The sequence below is a fragment of the Sus scrofa genome, chromosome 13, assembly GCF_054392235.1.
Source record: "Sus scrofa isolate SSC_HxYL_T2T_F1_AM1 chromosome 13, Sscrofa_HxYL_maternal_Yorkshire_Landrace_v2.0, whole genome shotgun sequence".
In the NCBI taxonomy this organism is placed as follows: domain Eukaryota; kingdom Metazoa; phylum Chordata; class Mammalia; order Artiodactyla; family Suidae; genus Sus; species Sus scrofa.
The window spans coordinates 47,790,671-47,814,327 of NC_139395.1; the positions used below are offsets into that span (position 1 = coordinate 47,790,671).

The following is a 23,657-nucleotide window of genomic DNA, read 5'->3' on the forward strand; positions in this document are numbered from 1 at the left end:
CTACACCACAGCTCATGGCAACACCAGATCCTTAACCCACTGAGGGAGGCCAGGGATCGAACCCACAACCTCATGGTTCCTAGTCGAATTCATTAACCACTGAGCCGCAACGGGAACTCTGATGTCTAGTCACTTATGATGGAGCACGATAATGTGCGAAAAAAGAATCTATACATGTATGTGTAACTGGGTCACCATGCTGTACAGTAGAAAACTGACAGATCACTGTAAACTAGCTATAATGAAAAAAAATTATATATATATATTAAAAAAAAAAGTTTGGGTTTTTTGCAGCATATGGAAGTTCCTGGGCCAGGGGTCAAATAGGAGCTGCAGCTGGGACCTACGTCACAGCCAAAGCCACACCAGATCCTTAACCCACTGAGCAAGGCCAGGGATCAGATCCATATCCTCACAAAGATGACATCAGGTCTATGAGTCACAATGGGAATTCCTAAAAAGTTTTTTTTCTTTAAGCTATAATAAATAGTCCTCAGAGAGCCAACAGACATGAATGGCAAACATGAAATAAGAGCAAGTTGTTATTTTTAAAAAGAGATCCTGGAAATTAAGAATATGGTAGCAGGAGTTCCTGTTGTGGCTCAGTGGTTAATGAATTTGACTAGGAACCATAAGGTTGCGGGTTCGATCCCTGGCCTTGCTCAGTGGGTTAAGGATCTGGCGTTGCTGTGAGCTGTGGTGTAGGTTGCAGACGAGGCTCGGATCCCATGTTGCTATGGCTGTGGCACAGGCCAGCGGCTATAGCTCCGATTTGACCCCTAGCCTGCGAACCTCCATATGCCAAGGGTGTAGCCCTAAAAAGCAAAAAAAAAAAAAAAAAAAAAAAAAAAAAAAAAAAAAAGGAAAGAAAAGGAAAAAAGAGAAAAGTATGTGAGTTAAAAGTTCTAGAAAGAAAAGAGGCAGATGGGAAGGGAGAAAATAGTCAAAGAGATCACTCACGAAAACTTCCCAGAACTGAAGGGCACAAGAATCTAGTTTGAAAGTGTCCACTGAGTGATAAGGAATGAAAATAAACCCCACTAAGGTATATCAGGGTGGAATCTCTAAATGCTGGGCACAGGAAGAAAATTTTGAAGTTTCTAGAGATAAAAATCAGGTCAATGGTTGGGAATCTGAATGGCTTTGGATCTCTCCATAGCAACTCAGGAAGCTTAAAGGAATGGAGTTCTGCCTTAGAAAAATTCTGAGGCAAATCGTTTCCACGCTGGACTTCTACACTTAACACTCACCTAAAATTTTTGCCAGGTGTGGGGGAGAAGGCAGGCTTTCTGACACATAAAAGTCTCACAAGTCTGGTTCCCATATACCTTTTCTCAGGAGCAATTGAAAATGTTCTCTATCTAATGAGGGAGAAAATCATAATCCAAGGAAGGGGAGCCCACAGTATTTGGGAGAGAGGGTCTCCAACTCAGAAGAGAAGTGAGGGAAATCCCAGGCCCATATCCGAGCCGCAGACTGTGTGCACAGGCACACGTCAGGAGGCTCCAGGCAAGACCTCCCTGGGCAGTGACACAGAACCCCAGATGCGTGTGCATCCATGAGAGGAGGTCAGATAGAAGGGCAGGGAGTTTGGGGCAGAATAGTAAGGTTCACAGAAAAACCAAGCAAAGAAATACCAGTTGTTACCTGTAGGAAAAAAAAATGTAAAAATTGTACCCCAAAGTGTACACTACGAATTACAGTTCTAAATAGCACTTGCTCCATCAGGACAATGTTGGCACTGAGTCCTGACCCGCCACATCACAATATGACACGGGGCCTGGAGGGTGGGGGTGGGCGGCAAGTGATAGGACTATGCCTGGGCAGAGGGAGAGCTACGTCCTCCACTCCTCCAATGGATGTCCATGGATAATGCCTAAAACTGAACAATCATGAAGCAGTGACAGAAGTATGTCACTTAGAGATATGGAGCTCTGAGATTAGAAAGTGACAGCCTCTGGGGAATGAGAAATGAAGAGGAGGGGGTAGCTGTGCTCCTAACACAACATGCCTGGTAAAACCATGTACATGTGTGACTGATTTTAAAACCTAATTTTAAAAGTCCATCTGGACATGTAGGAAAGGGAAAAAAAATAAGAAAGGAAGAAAAGAGGTGGGGAAGGGGAGAAGGATGGGAGAGAAGGGGGGAGGGGAGAGAATAATGGAGGCAGAGGAGTTAGGGACAGGGGACTGACTGCTTTGACTCCAGCCCCTGGTCTGGAGACCTCCAAAGGGTGGCAGCTGACATTATGCTATGTTGACATCACTGCTATTTACTCTTACCACAAACGGAGACAGTTCCCTGATCAGCTGAACACACAGACCAGGTCTTTAAACCAAAACACCAATTTGGTACTGGTGACCCCGCACCCCCAATCTTATATTTTCCCAAAGTTGGGGGTGATAAAAAAGCAAGTTGAGAGATAGCAGCCCACTGAGAGAGAATGCCAGCCATCCCAGGGGCAGTGCTGGGTGGGGAGGAAGAAGCTCTGAGTCTTCCACAGTGTCTGTGCAGCTATGAAAGCGCTAACTCCCTTTGTACCAATCTCTGTTGAAGCCTGTGCCAGGGTCAGGTGGCCATGCCACCCACAGCTAAAGGCAGCCAGGCCTGGGGAGGGGTGGGGAGAAAGGGACTGCCTGAGAAATGAGCCAGGTGTCTTTAACTGGAATCCCACATTTTCTGGGAAACACACAAATCTGTGACTCCTTCCAGTGATCTCTTTGCGCTGGACAAACATCCTGCTCCAGGGAGCCCTCAGTCCCAGGGAGAGACAGGACAAGTGCGAGGCCTTCATCGACTAGCCTCATGCAAAGTTCAAGTTCAAATGAGAGTCCAGCTCAATTTGGAAGAAGCTCAGAGTGCTCGGATCTCTGGATGGTGTCTTGTGCCTCAAAAGAGAAGGTGGAAAGTCAGGAGAGTCACCGGGGGAGCCTGCTCCACCGCCCAGGTCTTGTTCAGACCCAGGAATCTTCACACCCCTACATGCCTCATTGAGATAGTAGACCCCTGGAGACCCAAGAACTTGCTGGTGCACCAGGGTATCATGTGCTTCAAAATTCACCCTTCTATTTCCTGAATTCACCAGGTGTTCTCTGCAGAAGGAGCCCCAGGGCACCCAGGGGGTGGGGTGGGGGGGTCACCCAGCCTCACTCGTGCAGGAGGGAGAAGCATGCCTCCTTGGGCCAGAGGGGCACGTGTTCTACCCCAGGAGCCACTCTGAGGTGGGAGGCAAAGGCCCAATCTGACAGCCCTGTCCAATAAGGGAGACCACCTGATCTCTTGAGAGCCCTCAGTCTGCCGCGGTATGTGGCCACCACCCTTGCCAAGCTGTGGTTTGAAGAGGAGATAGTGCAAGCCCAGGGGGCCCTGGTCTGAGCTGGGAGGCTGCCAGACCCTTCCTGACACAGAGCAGGGAGTTTTCAGGGCCAGTCTCCTGCCTTCCCCATGAAGGCTCCAGACCTCCGTTCCCCCTCAGCAGCTCCTCCACCACTTAGCAACGGAGACAATTTACATAATGCATCAAGTGTGAGAGCAATAATGGCTGGGGAAGCAGGGTGCCGTTAGTGGCTCCTTGGGAGGGGAAATACCTGCTCCCATACCACCACCACCTCCCTTGTGGAATGGGGTCCCTGAGGCAGCCAGGAAGCAAGGTGCCTCTAAGTGCTCAGCTGCTGCCAAGAGGGGCCTGGTAATGCCATGCTGGCCCTGGAAATGGAACAACCTCAGGACAGAGATGCATGAAGGAGGAACTTTTCAGAGCACCCAAATTTTGAACATAAATCCACCCAGCCATGCTCTCAGAGCCCACACCCCTACTGGGCCTGGGCCCTGCATCTGGAGCCTTCCTGGAGGAGGAGATGCCCCAGCAGGCAGTAAGCTGTAGCCAGGAGGCTGGGGAGCCAGGCTGCAGCTGTCAGGGAGGTGGTCACTTCAAACACAAAGGCAGCTATAGAAGGGCAAGAATACATAAAAATTACTGGCATGGTAATTGCTTTTATATAAATGTTCTTTTTCAAAGTTTTCCCCAGTGTAAAAGTCCCTCTTTAAAAAGAATAAATTCACAGCACACCAATTTATTCCATGCCTGTAGATGGAGCATAATGAAGGCTCTATCAATACCTGATCAAGAGGCAAGTGGCTGCCACTTGACCGGCTTCCGGGTCTCCTGCAGGACAAGACAAACAGCGGTGCAGCCCCAGGGCCTTCGAGCAGCAGCAGGAGGGGGTGGCCGGCCTGCCCACTGAGAGTCAGCATCAAGTGAGACTCTGGGCCTCAGGGCGAAGCCCGACAAACCCAATTGGTCCCCCAGGAGAGGCGCCCGAATGGAAGGCAGCTACAATCATGCTGATGGGGAGACAAATGGGGCTGTGGGAGCTGGGGAGCATGGGGCTCTCTCTTTCTAGGGACAGGAGCGAGGAGGAGGTCAGCAGGTTCTGGGGTGGGGTGGGAGATCAGACCCTCAGGCCTGCCTGCAGGGCATGTGGAAGAAGCTGGCTGGTGACAAGGCACCTGGGGTTCGTAAGTGGAAGTGGCCCATTCCAAGCTATAGGAAGCTGCCCATAGACTCCAACTCTGCTCTAAGCCCACAGGCACCACACCCTTTCTTCTACCCTGGGAAGGGAACGCTCAGGAGGACTCCAGCCTAAGTCAGGAAGGGCTGCTCCCCTTCACAGGAGGCCCAGAACCTGGAAATGAGGCTTTTGTCCAATATTCCTTACTGGCCACAGCTTTCTCATCTGTAAAATTCACCCTTCTGTGAATGCTGGACTGGGGACCTAGGATTAGCGTGCAAAAGGCCTGTGCTGTCCACAGAGGGACTCTTGGTTCACAGCCCAGGGCACAGATACACATGGGTGTGAAGACAAAGATCCACAACCGACTGGCACCTTGCCCCCCTGCAAGGCTCCTGAGCACAGTGTCAGGCAGAGTGACCTGGGGAGGTGTGCACTGCGCCTGAGGACATGGTGTGTGTGTGTGTGTGTGTGTGTGTGTGTGAGAGAGAGAGAGAGAGAGAGCAAATGTGAGCTCCTCACCCACAACTGAGATTTCTCAGCTTCACTAATTAAACGGTTAAGTAGTTCTCGCCTGCTTGAGTGACACAGAGCTCTCAGCACCTGCCCCCTCATAGTCCCACCCTGGCCTGTGAGTGTGCCTGCTCACACGAGCACACAGATCACACAGAACTATGCACTCAGCCACATATATATGCTTGCCTGGTTACACATCCCATGAAGCACACACATGCGGGATCGCATGCTCTCATGCACACACACACACACGCGCGCGCGCACGCGCTCGTGAGCCTTGTCACGCCCCTACATGCACCATTCCATGAAGGTGTGGCAGCTCCCTTCCGCAGACACACAAATTTCACGTACTCACGTTCCTACTGGCAGCACATGTGCAAACACAGGTTCACGTATTGTAGTCTACCTGTGCGAATACACTCCCACAAGCAGTATCATGCTTCTCTCATCTGTTTTCCACATGTGATCAGCCACATCCCACCTCGCACAAACCTCCCACAAGTCAGAGACTGTGTCTCCCAGTGAGTCATGGGACCAATAGTCACCAGGGGCTAGATGCCTTCTCGGTCTGACTGCTCACGTTCAGGTGGACTACCCGAGGCCCAGCATGACCCTGCCCTCTGGTCATGGTGTCCCTATCCCATATGACGGGAAGACTGGACTGGGCCCACCAGAGGTCCCTGGCAGCTCCTATCTCCCATGCGTACCCGAAGGATGAAAAAGCAGAAGGGAGAGGGGAACACAGGACACCACTGGCCTCAGCACTGATTCTGGAGGGCTTCCTGGGGGAGGGAGCTATGGGCTGGGTTTAAAACTGGGGAGAGGCCTGAAGGGAACAAGAGTGAGTCAGGAGAGCAGCAAGTAGAGTAGGAGGAAGAGGCTGAGAAGGTACTGGGGCTAGGGAACATATAGGGATGGACGGAGGCCTAAAGGCTCTCCACCTCTCCTGCCCAGGCCACACATGTTGGCCAGACCTTTGAGTCACTCCAGGAATAGCCCAGCCTCCCTCGCTCCAGCCTGATGTCTGGGTGCCAGCACACTGTGCAGCCAGCTCTTCTCCTGGGACCTTCTCCACAGCCCCCACACCCTCTGTTTCCTCAGAGAGAGCAATCAGGGACCTTCTATGTGGGGCCAAGCCTGGCAGACTCCATGCAAGTCTACCTCTCCTGGGGCATCTGGCACTGAAGGGAAGCTATACCTTTTTTGATGCAGTTCCCCTAGGGGGCTGGATGGTTCCCACAGTCCTGTGGGATGAATCAGAGCCCCAGTTTCTCAATCCTCAGATGCCTGCCCCTTTGCTAATCCATCCCCTGCAGAGTTACTAGCTGAGCACCTACTCCAAGCCAAACTTGCGGACACAAATACTCATGTTTGTACACTGTATGCATGCATGTATATGTGTACCCTGTGTGTGTGCACAGCTTGCTCCTCCACCCAGACTGCACATCTTCTCAGGAGGGGGCCCAGCCCCTGACGGCATCCTGAGGCCAGAGCAAAAGAACCCCAGTGTCAGTCACTTGCTTCTTTGATTCATAGGAACCCAAGGACGGATGAGGAGGGGATCTGGAGAGTGTCTAGGATCCACCCCTGTCTTGGTTCCCCAGCCCCCACCTCCAAGGAGCCAGCCATCTCCAGTGCAGAGCCACGAGGTCCCAAGGCTAAGAGACAGATACAAGAAAGATGGGGAGTTTGGGGCTCTGTAACCTTCTCCAAATACCAGATCTCTACTCATAAGGAGAGGGGAGCCCTGCTCAGAGAAGGTGGAGGGAGGCCATGCTGAGCCTCTGTCTCCTGCCTGGTTGTGGTAAATGCTGCTCATGTTGCCCCTGGGGCTGGCTGTGGTTTGTCAGAACCAATTACTTCTCTGCCTCTGCCAAGTGCTTGGGGCTCCACGAATCTCAGGCAAGTGTCCTCGTGGCTGCCACTGATCCAGCAATGGATGGGGGAGGAGGAGGGGGGAGAATCGCAGATGGGGTCAGCCATCCCTGGGGGCTCAGCATGGAAACTCATTGGGCCCTCTATCGCCATCTCCCACTGTTGATCACCCAGATGAACCCTCAGCTCTGGACAAGCAGCCCCATCACTCTCCAGAGATGGATACCAAGGCCCAGGGGAGAGGTGGGTAAACGCTGGCCTTTCCTCAACAATTGGCAAACCCTGTGTCCCCATCAGAGCTGACCCCTAGCTGTCCTGCTGCAAGGTCAGCCTCCCTAAGGATCCCAGTGGAGAGTCAGGGTATTTATCAGAACACTCTGCCATGATGGGGAGGGCTTCTTCCTTATGAAAATTTGACAAACATCCCAAGATGGAAGGACTGAGGGGCATCCACTGCAGGGAAGGGGCCTGCAGCAAAGCCAGGGGTTCTCAACCAAAACTTCCAGAGAGCATGGCATTGTCTGCCGGGTGAAGTTCTGATCACGCCTCTTAGAATGTCTTTCTTAAACTGAGGGACCTCAGTCTGACAGCTGTCACCCTCAAGAACGGAGAGCTTGGTGGCTTCCTACCACCCCTACTTTAAGGCTGGCCAAGCCCTATGTCCTTCTCTGAGCGCACAGGGCCTCAGGGACAAGCTGCTAACTGGCCGATTGATTTGAGGGACAGACTCACAGGCTGCAAGGGCCCTCCCTTCACAACCGCCTGCTTCCGCCCCAGGGGTATCTCTGCGGCTGGCTCTCTTCCCTGTCCCATAGGCCTTGTTTCTTCAAGATCTAGTGGCCTTTGTGCCTCTTCCAGTAAGGTCTGCAAAAGATGTCATGGTCAAAAAGTGCTACAGACTAAAGGTCTGTATCTCCCTCAAATTCATATGTTGAAACCTAATCTCCACTGGGATAGTACTTAGAAGTGGGTTGCTTGGGAAGTGAGTAAGTCATAAGGACCTTGTCAATGGGATTAGTGCCCTTATAAAGGAGACCCCAGAGAGATCCTTCACCCCTTCTACCACATGAGGATACAGCAAGAAGACAGCTGACAAGGAACCAGGAAATGGGCCTTCACCAGACACCAAATCTGCTGGTGCCTGGATCTTAAACTTCCCAGCCTCTAGAATCATGAGAAATTTCTGTTGTTTTTAAGCCACCCAATTGATAGTATTCTGTTATAGCAGCCCAAACAGACTAAGATGGCAGAAAAGAGGAAACCAATTTCCAAATTCGTGGGCTTCAGTAAGCAAAGGTGACACCTTGGGCACCTGAACTTTCTGAAACTAACTAACTCCTGGAAGGGCAGGCAACTGATAGTGGAGGAGGCCACAAAGGCACCCCCACATTTGCAAGGCTCTGTCTGCAGCCTTTCCTTGAGATCCTCACATCTCCTGAGGACAAGGGTGCTTGGATCCCCATTTCACAGATGGGAGAAGCAAGGCTCAGAGAGGCAGGACAACAAGTGGCAGGTCCTACAGTGTGGGGAAGCCCAGCCCTGCCATTCCTCCCCAACACCCGCCTCCACTGCTTCATTCTTTCTTCTGCTACCCAACATTCAGTGTTGCCCATGGCACAGGCTCCATTATCAGCTATAGTTCCTCAGGCAGGGGCTACCTTCATATAGCTCCTGCCCTGAGCTGTTCTCTATCCTCTGGGAACTGACCTCGGATACGGCCTCAGAGTGACCTCTTAGCACATGGCAGAAGTTGGTGACCCTTCTCCCATGCCTGTATCACCAGGTGTGGGTCTGCTGAGCCCACCCAGAGATGCTTCTCCCATAGACCTGTCCCCTCCCCACCCACAACCTCCACAGGAATCTGGGCAGCAGCTCTTTGCTGAGGCTGTCCTAGAACCAAAGCCTCTGAACAGGGCCCTCTGCCCCGGTCTTTCCCTTCAAGACTCTAGGAGCAAGGGGTTCCTCTGCGGGGAGAAGGAGAGACCCGGGAGGGGCAGGGGCTGAGAAGGGCATGGGTACTGGCCCAGCTCAGCAGCCCCAGAGGAGCTATGGGGGAGGCTCCAGGCAGCTGGCGCCCAGACAGCATGGCCAACATGAGCCAGGGCCCCTGAACCAGTCTGGGGGGAACTCTCCCCCAACACTGACCTCCCTGTGCCCCTTCTCTGGTGGGCACGTAGAAGGGGTGCAGGAGACCTAAGCTGGCCAGCTGACCATCAAGTAGGAGCTCCTGCCACAGACGAATGAGCTTTTGAAAACCTTCTCAAAGATGGAATTTTCTCCTTTAGGCAACAATATGTGGGGGGAGGGGGCAAACAGGAGGCAGCTACCACCTCCCTCCAACCTGTCTCCCCAAAGAGTGCTCAGGAGAGTGCATTCCCAGGCCTTACATTGGGGAAATGAGGCCAGAAGAGGCCACCTCCGGGGCAGGACCTGGGAAGGAAAAAAGTGGGGAGCAGGCTGGGCTAGGGGGACAAAGAGGGGGTCTAGGCAGGGCTTCAGCCAGGCTCCCATGGATCTGCCTCTGTATATCCAATTATGTTCAAGTGGCAGCCTTGCCACGTTTCAGACGCCCTCCCAGGAGCCCCCCCCCCTCAGCCCTATGCATCCCCGCTGGGTGCAGAGCAAGAGGACCATATGGAGGGAATAATAAGACAATTAACTTTCCATTAAAGAATAATATATGTGGGTTTTTAGAGAGGCGAGCGGCAGCAATCCATACCCAACGGCATATTTCACACCCGCACCCCCCCCCCCACCAATCTCACACGTCCCACATCATCTATACCAGGAGAGAGGAGGGCACTGTTGGGCCTCAGTGGGAGGTGGCTGGAGGAGGGGTGGGGCTGCACAAGGAGCAAGCACAGAGCCCCTAGGATGACATTTCTGAGGCTTCTGGGAACCCTGGAGAAGGGGTGTGATGGGCCTGGGTGAGGCTCCCTCACTACTGCTCACCTGACTGAGCCCATCAGGTGGGACAGCTGTGCACGTGCTTGGCTACCTGGCCGGGGCACTGTTGCTGTAGGCTTGCCTCTTGGGGTGCATGTGAACCAGAGTGCTCTGATAGAAGGACCAACTATAGGTATGGGGGGGTCACAACCACTTGAGCTCCCCTTTCCTGGCCCTCTCAAGGCTGCTTCTGTCCCCCAGCACCTTCCCCCACCCCAGCTTCCTTCATCCTCTTCTGTTATAACTCCTCTAGGGTTCTGAGTGTCCCTGGCACTCCTGGACACTGCTGCTCCCACCTGAGATGTGCAGAGAGGACCCCCACCCCAAAAGGGGGCCAAGCACAGTCTTGGCCAGCACTCCCTGATCTAGTGAATGAGATTGCATGGGGGTACCACACTGGCAGTATCAGTGAGGGGTGGGGGTGGGGACAAAGAGAGACCTTTTTCGAGGGAACCTGTTGAGGGTCCCATTCCTGTCTTCCTGAGCCCCTCAGGAAAGAGGTCCTTAATATGGCCAGACTTCAGTCCTTGCTACGAGCCAGATCCAGATGTGGCTCTGCAAATATTAATTACACATTCCCAGGAAACACTGAGCAGACGTGGTGTGGAGATGGCCAGGGGCAGACAAGATGGGTTGGGACTATGGCACTATCACTGGTTCAGAAACCCAAATCCTGGGGACTCACAGAAGTAGGGACACATGGACACTATTTGTTTGATTTCGCCATGGCTGTCCAGAGAAGCACAGCACTGGGGAGGGGGGCAGGAGACCTGGGGTCAAGAGTTCCTGAGTCTTGGGATCTTGCTCCCCGTGGGTGTAGCTCAGCAGTCCTGGCACATGCCAGGTTCGCACCTCTGCCTTGATACTTCTTTTTTAAAAATTTTTTTTGTCTTTTCTAGGCCTGCACCCGTGGCGTATGGAGGTTCCCAGGCTAGGGGTTGAATCAGAGCTGTAGCCACCAGCCTAAGGCAGAGCCACAGTAACGCAGGATCCAAGCCACGTCTGCAACCTATACCACCGCTCACGGCAACGCTGGATCCTTAACCCACTGAGCGAAGCCAGGGACCGAACCCAAAACGTCATCGTTCCTAGTTGGATTCATTAACCACTGAGCCACAATGGGAATTCCTGCCTTGATACTTCTTACCAATCCCCTCCTCTACCACCAAGGGCTAGCATGTCAAGGCTCCAGGATGGAACTGGTGGGTGAAGACAGGCAGCCACGCTTTGGCTTCCTCATGAGTGACTAGCAGCATACAGCTGGGCCAAGGCTGTCATGGGGGTTGAAGCAGCCAGGAGTGTGGGCAGGGCTCTAAGCCATCTCTGCCTTGACCAGACACATGTGGGGGTTGATGTGGACTGAGAAAGGCTCCATTGGTCCAGCCTTGGATTGAGCTTTCCCAGAGGGTGGCCTGTAGTCCCTACACACAGCCATCCCAGATCTCTGCTCCCATAACAGCTCTGGCCAGGCAGCCTTTCCTCACCCCCAACCCCCAACCCAGAGAGATCTTCTCACTTTCTTCTACAGGGACCCCACAATGGTGCACCCGATGAGCCACTGGTTCTTCTTCATATCTGACTATAATCTACCCTGCTTTGCTTTCCTATAAGGTCCCCAGAGTTGTTCCTTTTCTACCCTGGACACACAGGCAGAAGGGGACAGTCCCTGGCTGTACCCATCAGAGTGACCTGGGCTTCAGAGGGGGGAGATGGGCTATCTCTGCATCATTCCCCTGCATCCCCAGGCACCTCATGAATTATTCATCCTGATCAGCTTCATTATGTAAATGAGCTCAGAGCCCAAGCATATGCTCTCTGCTATCCCCTCCCAGGATGACAATATGGTGCTGATGGGGGAGGGTAGAGAAGGGGCTCAGGAAATCTTGCTCAACTTCCAGGGGCCCTGAGGGGGCAGTGTGCAGTAGGGTCCACACTTTTGCGGCATGTTCATGGCAGAAGTAGGCAGGGCTGAAGGGGAAGGTGGGGCTGAGGTACCCAGTGGGGCATAGCTCAGGAGCACCAGGCCACAGTAGGAGTTCCTACTATGAGCTGGCCTTGGGGTTAGGTGAGCAAACGTGATAGGGTCTTTGCAGACAGCCCCCACATTCCGCCAAGGTGTGCCATGGTGTCCTATCTGTAAATGGGCCACGTTCTGCACCCAGACAGGCCCTCCTTGGGGTTGTGGTGAGGTCGGGAGGAGGAAAGTGCCAAGGCAAGGAAAATGTTCCTAAATGCCACAGTCTGCAGTTTCTGAACTCTTGCAGCTGCCAGCTCTGTGGCTCCCAGCTTCTGGGGGTGGGGCTTCTTCCAGGACTGGGGCCAGTGGAGACAGCATCCATGTAGGGGAAGAAAGCCAAGAGGTCTTGGATACCAGGGTCACCCCAGTGGCAAGGTGTTTGGGGGCAGCTCAGCATCAGCTCAGGGAGGTATGGGGAGGGGTGTGGCCTCAATGGAGGCTAGGGCTGTTAGCCTGGCAGAGGTGGTGCCAGGATCCACAGAGCATCATATCTGGATCAGGGCTCCACTGCAAACATCCTCCTGAGTCTCAGAGCTGGGCATGGGCTGGGCATACAGGCCTTCTCATATGCACCCTCTCATATTCTGCAGAAGCTTAGTCTGGGTTGTGGGAGGGTGGGGCCGCTTGGCTCCCTTCTGCTCCCATGGGTTGTCCTTTTCCTCCAGAACTCTTCACCTGCTCCCTTGTCGCCCACCTCACAAGAGTGTCCTATGCCAAGAAGCAGCCCCAGGGCTGCCAGCAGGAAATAAGAGGCTGAAGAAGCAGGTGAGAAAGAACTGGAGCAGGACAGAGCGCCACTGGAGAGCTGGCAGCCATCGACAGGCAGAAGGATGCCAGAAGGAGCCAGGAATGCCAGGTTAGCACTTCTCTGCCTGGCCACAGCCTCATCAAGCCTGGCCCAGAGCCCCTCTTCCCCAGGCTCATCCTGCCCACTCCAAGAGGGGAGGCCTAGCCAGAGGAGGAGCAGCACCCTGAAACAGGAGTCAGGAGCCCCCTTGGCCAAGCCTCAGCTCTGCCATACCCAGCTGTGTGACTTTGGTTACCACCAGGAAAGTGGGCAAGGGAAAGATGTGTTCTTTGATGAAAGTGTCTGAAATCACTCAACTCTCATCAGAAAGGAAGGGAATAACACAGCCTAGGGATGGAAATGATCAATGAGGGAAATTCAAATTTGATTTCTAGAAAAGGGTGTATCTCTGTCAGCCTGTCCCCTGTCATTCTCACCACCTCATCCTCTAGCTAGACCTCCTAGCCATTCCGCAGACCAAGAATGAGGATCACTGAGGGTCTAGGACTTGCCCAGGAGCCACACAGTGGGTATGCTGAGCCAGAATTCCATCTCTGGTTCACAAAGACCCAAGTCTCAAGAATGAAATGTGTACATTTTCCCATTAGCCAACTTTTGGAGTCTGAGTTGCCCATGACAATAACATAAACAATATCCTTGAGCTGAGGATTCGAAGCACCAAAGATTCGTGACCAGAGGTGCATAGTTACCTCTTTATGTGGGGGACATCTTATGTCCCAATGTGAAAATTGGAAAGGCACACCACCCACATTCCAGGGAACTCTCATTTCTTCATTAACCTACACGACTGCACTTGGCAGTACCCACTTAGTACCTAGTTAGCACTGGGTGCTATTCCTGAGCATAAACTGACTTCTGTTCCGGAACAGCTTTTCCTACAGCGCCTTCTCTGGAAAGCTCTGCTGGCCTCTGAGTGCAGCTGAGTCATTGAGAGTTCACAGGAAGAGAGTAGGATGGGGGTTACTGCAATTCAAGCCTAGCAACCAGGAAAGGGGGTGGCTCAGAGAGGCTGGGCCACCAGGCTGGAGGGAAGGACACCTAGCAAGTTGGTGGCTCCAGATGCAGCCTCCCCCTCCCCATCATGTTACCACCTCGTTAGCCACCCCTGATCAGCTCCATCCTGTGCCAGAGGTCCTACCTCAAGAGCCAATGTCAACACACTGCCACCCCTATTTCCTGGGCACCGGCTATAAGCTAATAAGCATAGGGAAAGGCCCCACATATATTACCTTCTCCAACCTGGCCCTAAGAGGGAGGACAGGAATGCAGTGCAGTATCTAATCACGAAGCCTGGGACATGGACCCTCGGAGGAACCCCCAACAATAACTCTACTTACTCAACTGTTCCCAGGCCACCCACTGGCAGGAGATCTCCATTAATCCCCTGTTTGGTTCTGGTCATACTTGCTGGCCCAAGTTCCCAGCAAGAGCTCCTCAAAGTCCAGCCTGTACCTGGGAGCCCCACCAAACCACTCCAAGAACTCAGCTTTCCAAGCCTCTGCGTTTCCACATAAAGAGCAACAGCTCAGGAGCCTATGGCCTGACAGCAACACATTTTGCAGCCTTCTGGGGGTGATGGCCTGTTCCTCACATCACTATTTCAAACATTAACATAATCTCCCAGGATGAATGTCGTTGCTCGTGCCTAATCTATCACCCCTCCCGCCCCTTGATCCCTCATCTTGCCAAGCACAGGCTTTCAACTTGTGCTGCAGCGCCCTGAGCAGGCGGCACAGCTCTCCGGGGCTGCTCGGCCTAGCACTCCCACTCATTGCGTGGACAGTCCCTCTGGCTTCCGTGCACAACTACATTCACTGGATCCGCCAGGGCCTGGACTTCCACTCTGAATGCTGCCTCAAACACAGACCTCACCGACCTTCCCATCAGAGCTGACTAGGTACGGCTTCAGCCCCACGGTGACCTGGGGAAGAGTAGCCCAAGAGGCAAAGGAGTCACTATTTCTGTTGCCTCACCTGCCCCCATGGATCCAGACTGTCCCGTCATGCCAGATCCTCAACCACGTCAAGCCTTCCTCATGCCTTACTTCTGAAACCCTTCTCCCATTCCCACTTGAAGATGGTCCCTGAAGGGAAAGCCAGAAGCACCAGGCTTACCTCACGGAGCTGCTGGACGCCCCCAAAGATCCTCATCACGCCATCAATCTCCTGCTCCAGGCGCCGGGCCCAGTGCTGCATCCTGTGTGCAGAGAGGAGAGAGGTGTCAGGAGGACCTGCCTGGCACTGGAACAGCCCTGTCCCGGCCACCTAGGGGTGACCCACAGTGGCTGCCCCTTCAAAACCCAATTTTCACTAGAAGAGAAACAGAGGCTAGGAACCAAAGCGTGTGCCTGTTTCCCTTTGAAGTCTGGACCGGGTGGCCCAGGCTCTTCTCACATACTGTTAGACAGTCAGGGAGGGGAGTGGATTATACTTTAAATGCACTGAGGGAGTCCAGCGGCTCCAAGGAGCCTGCAGGGAGACTATTTTTCACTGTGAAGAGTCAACCCTTGATGCTGTTGCTCTGAACATGGGGACTCAGGATACCAGGGAGGGGACATGAGTGAGCCTGGTGTCTGTTGGATCTTAGAGCCTTCTGCCCCCGAGGCTGGATGTGACCTGGGGAAGGGGAGGGACCATGAGAGCTGCTGCCACCACCATGTCACTATATAACCTGGGGCAGGTCTCTGCCCCTCTGGACCTCATCTGAGCAGTGAACATGGAGACCTTCTGGATTAGATGGCCCTGGCCTTTCTAGCAGCCTGGTAAAAAGATGCTTATCTGAAGTTCATTGCTGGATGCCCTGCATGAACTGCCCACTGAAGGGTCCAGTTCAGACCATCCTGCCCCTTTCTGGAGGCCTAGCAAGTCCCATGCACAAGCCCTTCACCTAGGCTACCAACCTGAGCAGTTCTCCTTTGCACTGTGCCACCCTGAGCTCATTTTAGCCCATCTGGGTCTCACTATCCTCCTCCAGAAAGTGGAGATAATTTGGGGCTATCTCGTAGGGTCTGAGAGGTACACATGAGAACTGGTACGTCAAGGGTGCTGCATGGGAATCTGTGACAGGCAAGGATGGACAGGTGGTCACAAGGCCCTATATTCTCAGGCTACACCCATGAACATGGATGATGTCTGGTGAGAGGTCTAGCCTGTTAGCCCATTTTTAGGCAGTGGCAGATCAGGTGAGCAAAATCACACTAGTCCTTGCCAGGGCCTGCCGGCCAGAAAGACACTCTCCAAACTGCCAAAGGCACTTTCTGCTCTAATCAAGGCCCCTGCCCTAATGCATCTGAAAGGCAGCTCATCCTTCCCTTCCCACCAAACACAGAATGAGGCCCTTCCAGGGAGGGCTCATAGAAGAATTACCACAAAGACTAAAATACATCACAGGTCAAGTTCATTCCGTGAGGCCAGGTAAGGGTGGAGTGAAGCCAGGCCCCCAGCCTCTTGAGGGGTACTGCAGGAGCCATGGGACCTGGGAGACTACAACTGACATCAACTCCTGCTCTGGACCTGCTCCCCCTCCTACCTCCCCTAGTGCCACTGGGGGCCAGCACTCTTATTCCCTGAGTCAGAAGAGCTTGAGCCTCTACTCAGGCCCCCAGCCCCATATCCCTATGGCTAGGCTGGGCCCTTGTCATTGCGTGTGCCCAGGTCGGTTGGCATGGGAACTCAGATCAGGAGGCGGGCAGATCACTAATTGCAATTTGCTAAGCTGAATGTCAGGGCTGTGATGGAAAAAAAAAAAATCAACATCAAAAGAGAGAGGTATTTGCTTCAGCTTGTTGCTGGCCGAGCCACATTCTGATGCCCATCTCTGCTCCCCACTGTAGGGGAAAAGCTAACCCAAGCCCAGGTAGAGGCCAGGCTGCAGGCCAGGCTATGAAGGGTGATCAGGACTCAACTACTAGCTGAGGAAGGGCAAATCCCAGCAGAGAATAGAGAGCCTGCTTGGCCCCTGGCTCCTGTCCACTAGGTACTGATTGCTTGGCCGTAGCCGTGGATGGACAATGTGGCAGGTGGCTGTTTTATGCTCCTGAGACAGAGTCCAGGGAGTGGGGGGGAGGACGGGGGGGTGGGGAGCGGCGACTAATGTTGAGATAGGCTGCTGCACAGTCTCGTGTCCAGCTAGGCAGGTGGCACATGAATGGCTGAGGTCAAGGAGCTGAGCTCCAAGGGAACCATTAGCTCTGCCCTGGCCCTCACTCTGACCTTGGCCACTCACTAGTCTAGGGGACAGAATGTCAATCATAATCTTTCCTGGGACTAATTAATATGTACAAGGGCTCCCACTATGTCTAAGGTGTGGTGCCAGCGTGTTACCTACTCTCTTGCTTCAATTCTCACAAAGATGCAAATCCCATTCCTCGCCCCTAATTTACAGATGAGGAAACTGAGGCCCAAAGGTTTTAAGTGACCTGCTCAAAGTCAGCTGCCCAGGAAGTGGTGAACAGAGAACTTGACCCAAGAGTGTAGTGGTGTCAGCAGAGATAATTGCAGGCACCTCTTCTCTGCATTCAGTGGTCACCTCAAGAGCTTGAAATCAGCCACAGTGGGAATATTTATACCACAGAAATTTGAAAATGCTACCAATCTCAGCATCTAGGGGTGGCTCTAGCCCTTGGTGTGGCATGGTGACTCTTATGGGTAGGCCCCAGGCCCCAGCTGCACTGCCCATCATCACGATGCCAGGGAAAACAAGTTATCATTATTCACTTAAACTAAACCCAACTATGAAGGCAACACTTGTCCAAGAGTTTAAAAGAACATGATAGGTCAATCATTTCATCATCACAGAGACATGACTTTGTGGGTTCCAGGGTTTGGCTAGTGTCCCAGTGCTGGCTCCAGGGGGTGACACACGGGGCTGAGGAGGCCAGAAGTCAACTATGCACCTGCAGCCTTCCTGCCGAGAGGTCAGAAAAACCACCCACCAAGTCACTCTGGCCAGGCATAATTGTATTCACTCCAACAGAAGGGCATGGGGCTCTGGAAGGATGGGGGATACATCAGGATCCATAGCCCCACTGGGTCAAAGGCAAACTGACCAAATCCTGCCTGGGATCCCCTCAGTCTGGGCCCAAGTGCCTGGCTCTGGCACCATCTCCCTGGCCAGACAGTGTGGCTCATGGGTCACCCTCCCAACAGGGTAGATCCACCTGCTAGCTCCCCACCTCCCTGTGATTTTCCATGCTCTTCATTGAGATGACATTGCTTATCTCCAAGTGTCTCTAAGTGCCAAATTAGCAAGACAGTGAGGAGAGAGAGTGTCTGGAAGGAGGCACGTGCAGCCAGGGACTGCAGCCGGCATGATGACTGGTGTGGGCACAAGAAGCTGCAGACAGCCCCACACCACTATGTCTTCCAGCATTCCTGAACCCAGTAAAGTGCAGGCACTGAGCCTTCATTTCACAAACAAGAAAACTGAGGCCCCTGGCAAGGATGGCTACCGAGCCGTTCTCTACAGAGAGAAGCCAGACCTGTCCTCCTGGCCTCTTCAGCTCCATGACTCACCCTGCACCCCCAGGACAATGCAACCTTTGGGAAGCCTCAGGGAGAGAGACTACCTCTACCAGCTGTGTGACCTCGGAGAGTTCTGGCCCCTAGAACCTCAGCTTTCTGTCTGTAAATGGGGAGGATAATGACTGGCTGAATAGCTTTCACAGCCAAATCCACACCAAATTGACACGACAACCTTGATGGGCAGTATTATTATTGGTCTGTTTCTTGAGGGCTAGAAGCTCATCCAATCCAGCCCCCGCTCCTTACCCTCCAATGCTCATAAATCTTCCCTGAGGGCCTGCTTGGTGGGAGAGGGGGCACGGAGGGAGGGTGCTGTGGAAAGAGTTTCCCTAATGGCTCTCTGCAACCCCCTGCTCCCCAGGCGGAGAAAGGTTGGGAGGAGACACAGAGCAGGGAGACGTGTGTCCCAGGACTAGAAGGCCTAGGGCAGCCCAGCAAGAAGAAGGTGACACCAGGTGCTGGGGGGTCTCCAGGGCACATTTCAGAACCAAGAGGAGTATGTGAGGGAAGAAGAGGGGTCATCATCAGACAGAGAAAAATCATCCATGTGTGGGGTGAGGATCTGGGGCTGAGGACCCCCTTTAGCAGAACCATTAAGACTCCAACTAGATGGCTGGGGAGGACCCAGGTCAAACTTCAGAGGACTCAGGTGGGGGCCTCCAGCTCTGAGGCCAGCTGCATAGGCTCCCCCAGGAAGGGGGAGGTAGGGAAGGCAAGAGAGGAGGAGGAAGGGCAGAGAGAGAAGAAGGGGTGAGGGAAAGAGCCTGTGTGCAGATGCAGCAGCATAGTTTAAACTGTTGCCAGTTGTTAATTTTATACGTGAAGTTGTTGATCAGAATGTGATTTAATTGTACAGTATAATCCAGGCTTTTGGAATAAATTATGCAGAAAACTCATCTATAATTAAACAAATCAAAAAACCAGAGACAGGTGACACTGCAGGTTCACCCTCAGAGGGCAGGAATAGGTGTGGGCGGCTGGACCCTGCAGCAGGGCAAGAAGGAAGGGGGAGGGCTTTGTTTGAGAACAGACAGGGGAAGGTCTAGGAGGAATGATGGTCTCTGGACCCTTGACTATCTCTGCAGGCCTTGTCACCACTGCCAAGGAGGCATTTTTTGCCATTTAGGCCTGACTACAGACTGTTAAAGATTGCTTCCACCAGGCAGTTGGCCTGGATAAACTCCATTCCATGGATGCCTAAGAGCAGTCTATAGCTCAAGCAGGGTAGCCACCATGGAGAGGAAATGCTGAGGGTGAGCAATAGAAGAGGTGGGAGGACAGGGCTGGGCTAGGGCAAGTGAGAGGTGCTGGGGAGCAGGCACAGTGGAAGCCACTTGCTGCCAAGAGTACTGTGAACCAAACTTGGCAATGGTGGGGGCACACAAGTCTCCTGCTTTCTATGTGACAGACTGGCCAATTATTCTCTTAGCTCTAGGGAAGGCAACAATTTAAAATAAAGTGCTATTTAATTATTCTGACTATATTTCAGCTGGCCTGCCATCTCCTACCTTGGTGCCTTCTGTCTTCTGAAAGGGAAAGAAAGATAGGGCAGGAGGGCTCGGTGGTGTGGGAGAGACTAGATAGGAAAAAAACCCAAGAGAGTTGGTCTACAGGGCTTGTGTGTTAGGCTCTGCCCATACCAGGGGAAGCCACTCCTCATTGTGGCCTGGAGAGGCCATGGGAAACTCAGAGAGCAGTTGAAGCCCTCGCTGAGGCAGGGCTTGAGGCATGGTCAGTCCCTCCCCTAGGCCACAGCCCTGCTGCAAACAGCAGGAAGCTCAAGGCTACACCCTAGGATGGTGGCATCTCCAGAGCCACCTCCCCTGAGAAGTCCTCCCTGACTACTCAGTGGATGTCCTTCTCTACCTAGACTGAGTGCCCAGATTCAGCCTTGGTTCTTCAGTGACCCTAGATCAGATGTGCACTCTTAAGCCTGTTTTCCCATCGGAAAATGGAGATAAAGCTCACCACTTGTCCACCTCCCAGGATCCCAAACGGAGGCAGGTGGAAAGTTATCAGTGATGATTGCGCCTCACACTCGTGTGCATACAGACCCATCTGGATGTCAGGGTTGCTCTCCCCTCAGTCCGATCCCCTTCCTCAGACGTGCAGCTCATTAAGCATGGGATGGCTGGGCCTCCTCCTTGGACTGGGGCCTCTGGATGGCCTGCAGCACCCCCTGCATAACCTGAGAGACTCTGACAGAGGGGAGATGCCTTGGGAAAGGCAGGACCTCCCATGATCTGAGGATCCTTCCTGCTTGTTTGCTCAGGAGAAAAGACTTTTGGGCCTCAACATCTTCTGGTGATCAAGCCCAGGGTAGGGCCCCTGACTTAGCTTCCTAAGAAAGAGGGCAAGTCTAGCCAAAGTCACTCACTCCCAAGAGGCCAAGTAGGCCAAGCCACTCCAGGCCATCGAGATCAGAGTGCCAGAGGATGGAAACCAGTCAGCACTGGCCTCGCACTGCGCAAACCATGGGAAACTGAGGCCAGGGGAGAGGGAAGCATGCTGGCCCAGCTGATTCACGGTGGAACAAGGTTCCTCAGACAGCCACCCACCACTTCACAAGCAGGTAAACTGAGATGCAAGACCCAAAGGGACAAGCTCATCTTCAAAGAATTTGTGATTCAGCTTAAGGGACTCCTAGTGTGGGTAACAGGATGCTCCCAGGAGCACCATCCCCTACCCCACCCACCATCCCGGGCTCTCGGAGACAAAGGCAGCCCACTCATCACAAGGGATCCTCAAAGATCCCCTGGAGCTGGGGAGGGGTTGGTGCTGCTGAAGCTCCAATTAGTCCAAATCCATCGGCCTCGACTATGTGTGTCTTGGGACCCTGCCCAAATACTCCTCCTTAATGAGGTTATTAATTAGGGGGCTGTCCCTTCCCTTTCTTTATCAGGGAGTGGAGGAACTTTCTTTTCCAGTCAGCTCTTGGCTAGGAGGCATCAAGCCTGTGCCTCTCCCTTCAGATTAACGGTGAACAGTCATCCGCTCTAATTAGGGCACCAGGTCCAGCCCAGTATTTACTCCTAACAGTCTGATGGGTGGAGGGGAGGAGAGGAGAAAGCCTAGAACTGGGAAAGAGGATCACCCAGGGCTCAGAGAGTTGGAAAGTGGGAGAATGGGGTAGTTCACTTTGCCCAGAGAGGGATGGAGAGTATCCCAGGATCACACAGCAAATGGCCACAGCACTCTGCCTCACTCCCCACCATCACTGCAGGATTGAGGGTCCACAGGGGCACCAGCATTTAGGGAGGACCACAAGGAACAGGGCAAACTGGGGATGTGCAGGTTGAGAAGGGGAAGGAGGTTTCCCAGTGGAGGTCAGGAGGACAGCATGGAAGACTCTCCTGAACCTGACGTGTATTCCCGCCATGGTTAGCTGTGTGACCTTGGTAACATCCTTTCCCCTGTCTGTGCCTCAGGTAACTCATCTAGAAAGTGAACTGGGGAGTTCCCACTGTGGCTCAGTGGGTTAAGAATCTGGCCTCACCCAGTGGGTTAAAGATCCAGCATTGCTGTGAGCTGTGCTGTAGGTCCCAGACACGACTCGGATCCCGCATTGCTGTGGCAACTGTAGCTCTGACTCGACCCCTAGCCTGGGACCTTCCACATGCCGCAGGTGCGGCCCTAAAAAGCAAAAAAAAAGGAGTTCCCATCATGGCGCAGTGGTTAATGAATCCGAATAGGAACCATGAGGTTGCGGGTTCGATCTCTGGCCTTGCTCAGTGGGTTAAGGATCCAGCATTGCCGTGAGTTGTGGTGTAGGTCACAGATGCAGCTCGGATGCCATGTTGCTGTGGCTCTAGTGTAAGCCGGCAGCTATAGCTCTGATTTGACCCCTAGCCTGGGAACCTCCACATGCCGTGGGAGCAGCCCTAGAAAAGACAAAAAGACAAAAAGACCAAAAAAAAAAAAAAAAAAAAGTGTTCTTAAGTAATACGAGGTGGTTATACATCAATATCGTCACATCCAGAGCCACAGGACTATGGAGCAGCCCCTCAGCAAGACCCTCCTCGCCAGGCCTGGTCTGGGGTTTCCAACAGGGAGAGAAGCCCATAAGAGGCACTGCTCTAGCTTCCACGAGAACAAATTCTGCCCAGTAGCTGCTGAAGAACTAGGAGAAAGGCTAGAGAGGCGTCAGGGACCAGGGAGATGAAGGATGTATGTGTCAGGAAGGAAAATGCTGGTCCACGGGGGACTTGGGGACTGAGGCCCAGACCCAGGCTGCAGGGCTCGGCTAGGGTGGGGAAGGGCTCAGGTCTCTGTGTACCAGGCTCTTCTCTGTGGTTTTGTCTCCCCAGGTCTCAGTTTCCCTCTCTGCCCAAGGAGGGGTGGCCTGCAGCCTCCACAGGCCACACAGGGATTCATTTCCCAAGGGGTCTGACTGGGGCCTTCCTTCCTGCCCCAGTGAGGTCAGGGCCCTCACTGCACTGCTGTAATTATCTTCACAGCAGTTAGATCATCATCCCCAGTTCTCAGAGGGGAAAACTGAGGCACAGAGCAGCAGATGCTACACCCAAGGTCACATAGCTAATGAACGCCAGGCAGGATGATACACACCTCTCCTCAGACTCCAGTCCCAAATGCCCAGCAACAGTGTGGCAGGTCCACTTGGATGTCTAACGGGCCTCTCAAACTGAATGTGTCCAAAACTCAGACCCTAATGTTCTTCTGGATCCCCTCCTCCCTTCTCTCCCCACCCTCTGCCTCCTGACTCAGCTGATGGCAGCTCCTTGGTTCAGGCCCAAGGCCTCAGGGTGACCTGGTACCTGCTTTCTCTCAAACCCACATCTAATCTCTCAGCAAGTCTTGTTGGCTCCACCTTCACAGTCTGCCTACTCCTCACCACCTTCCTGGCCTCCCACCTGGCCTGGACCACCATCATCTCTCTCTAGGACAAGTACAGCTGCCAGTTCCCTGGTCTTCACCTTCTGCCCTTACACCCCCCTGCCCCGGGCTGTTCACCTCCACACGCAGCCAGAGTGTCCTGCTGGAACCAGGTCCCTCCCCTGTCAACACCAGGCTGCAGCTCCATGGCCGAGAGGAAAAACAAAGCCCGTTTAGTGCCATACTCTCAATTGCCTCCTTGACCTCGCTCCTCAGGCCACAGTGGCCTCCTCTTGGGGCTTGAATGCACTCCTGCACTCCCTGTACAGGCTTTTGCACATGCTGTTCCCTCTGCCTGGGAATCTCTCCTCAAAAGTGCCCAGGGCTCCCCTCTTCCCCTCCTTCAGTGAAGTCTACCCGTCCCTCCCATTTTAAGCTGTGCTTCCTCCCACCCCCTCACAACGGATCTCAGGTGCTCTCCTGGGATTATTGTTTTTGCTAGAATTCCATCAGACCTCTTCTCTCTCTCATTTACTGCCCACCTCTGCCCTGGGCTATGAGCCCTGAGGGAAGAGGCTCCTGCTCTCTAGCCTGGAGGAACAGGCCCTTGGGCTTAAGCACCCCTCCC

At 53.4% G+C, this 23,657-nt stretch overlaps 1 protein-coding gene across 15 annotated transcripts in view; it reads right to left on the bottom strand.

The window, feature by feature from the left end:
- CACNA2D2 (calcium voltage-gated channel auxiliary subunit alpha2delta 2) overlaps nt 1-23,657 on the bottom strand; it is a 143,751-nt gene that overhangs the window by 102,093 nt on the left and 18,001 nt on the right. For all 15 annotated transcript variants that reach the window (XM_084988220.1, XM_084988218.1, XM_084988219.1 and 12 more), the window contains exon 2: nt 14,789-14,870. In XM_084988220.1, coding sequence (XP_084844346.1) covers nt 14,789-14,870 — 82 coding nt within the window. The remainder of the gene's footprint in view (nt 1-14,788; nt 14,871-23,657) is intronic.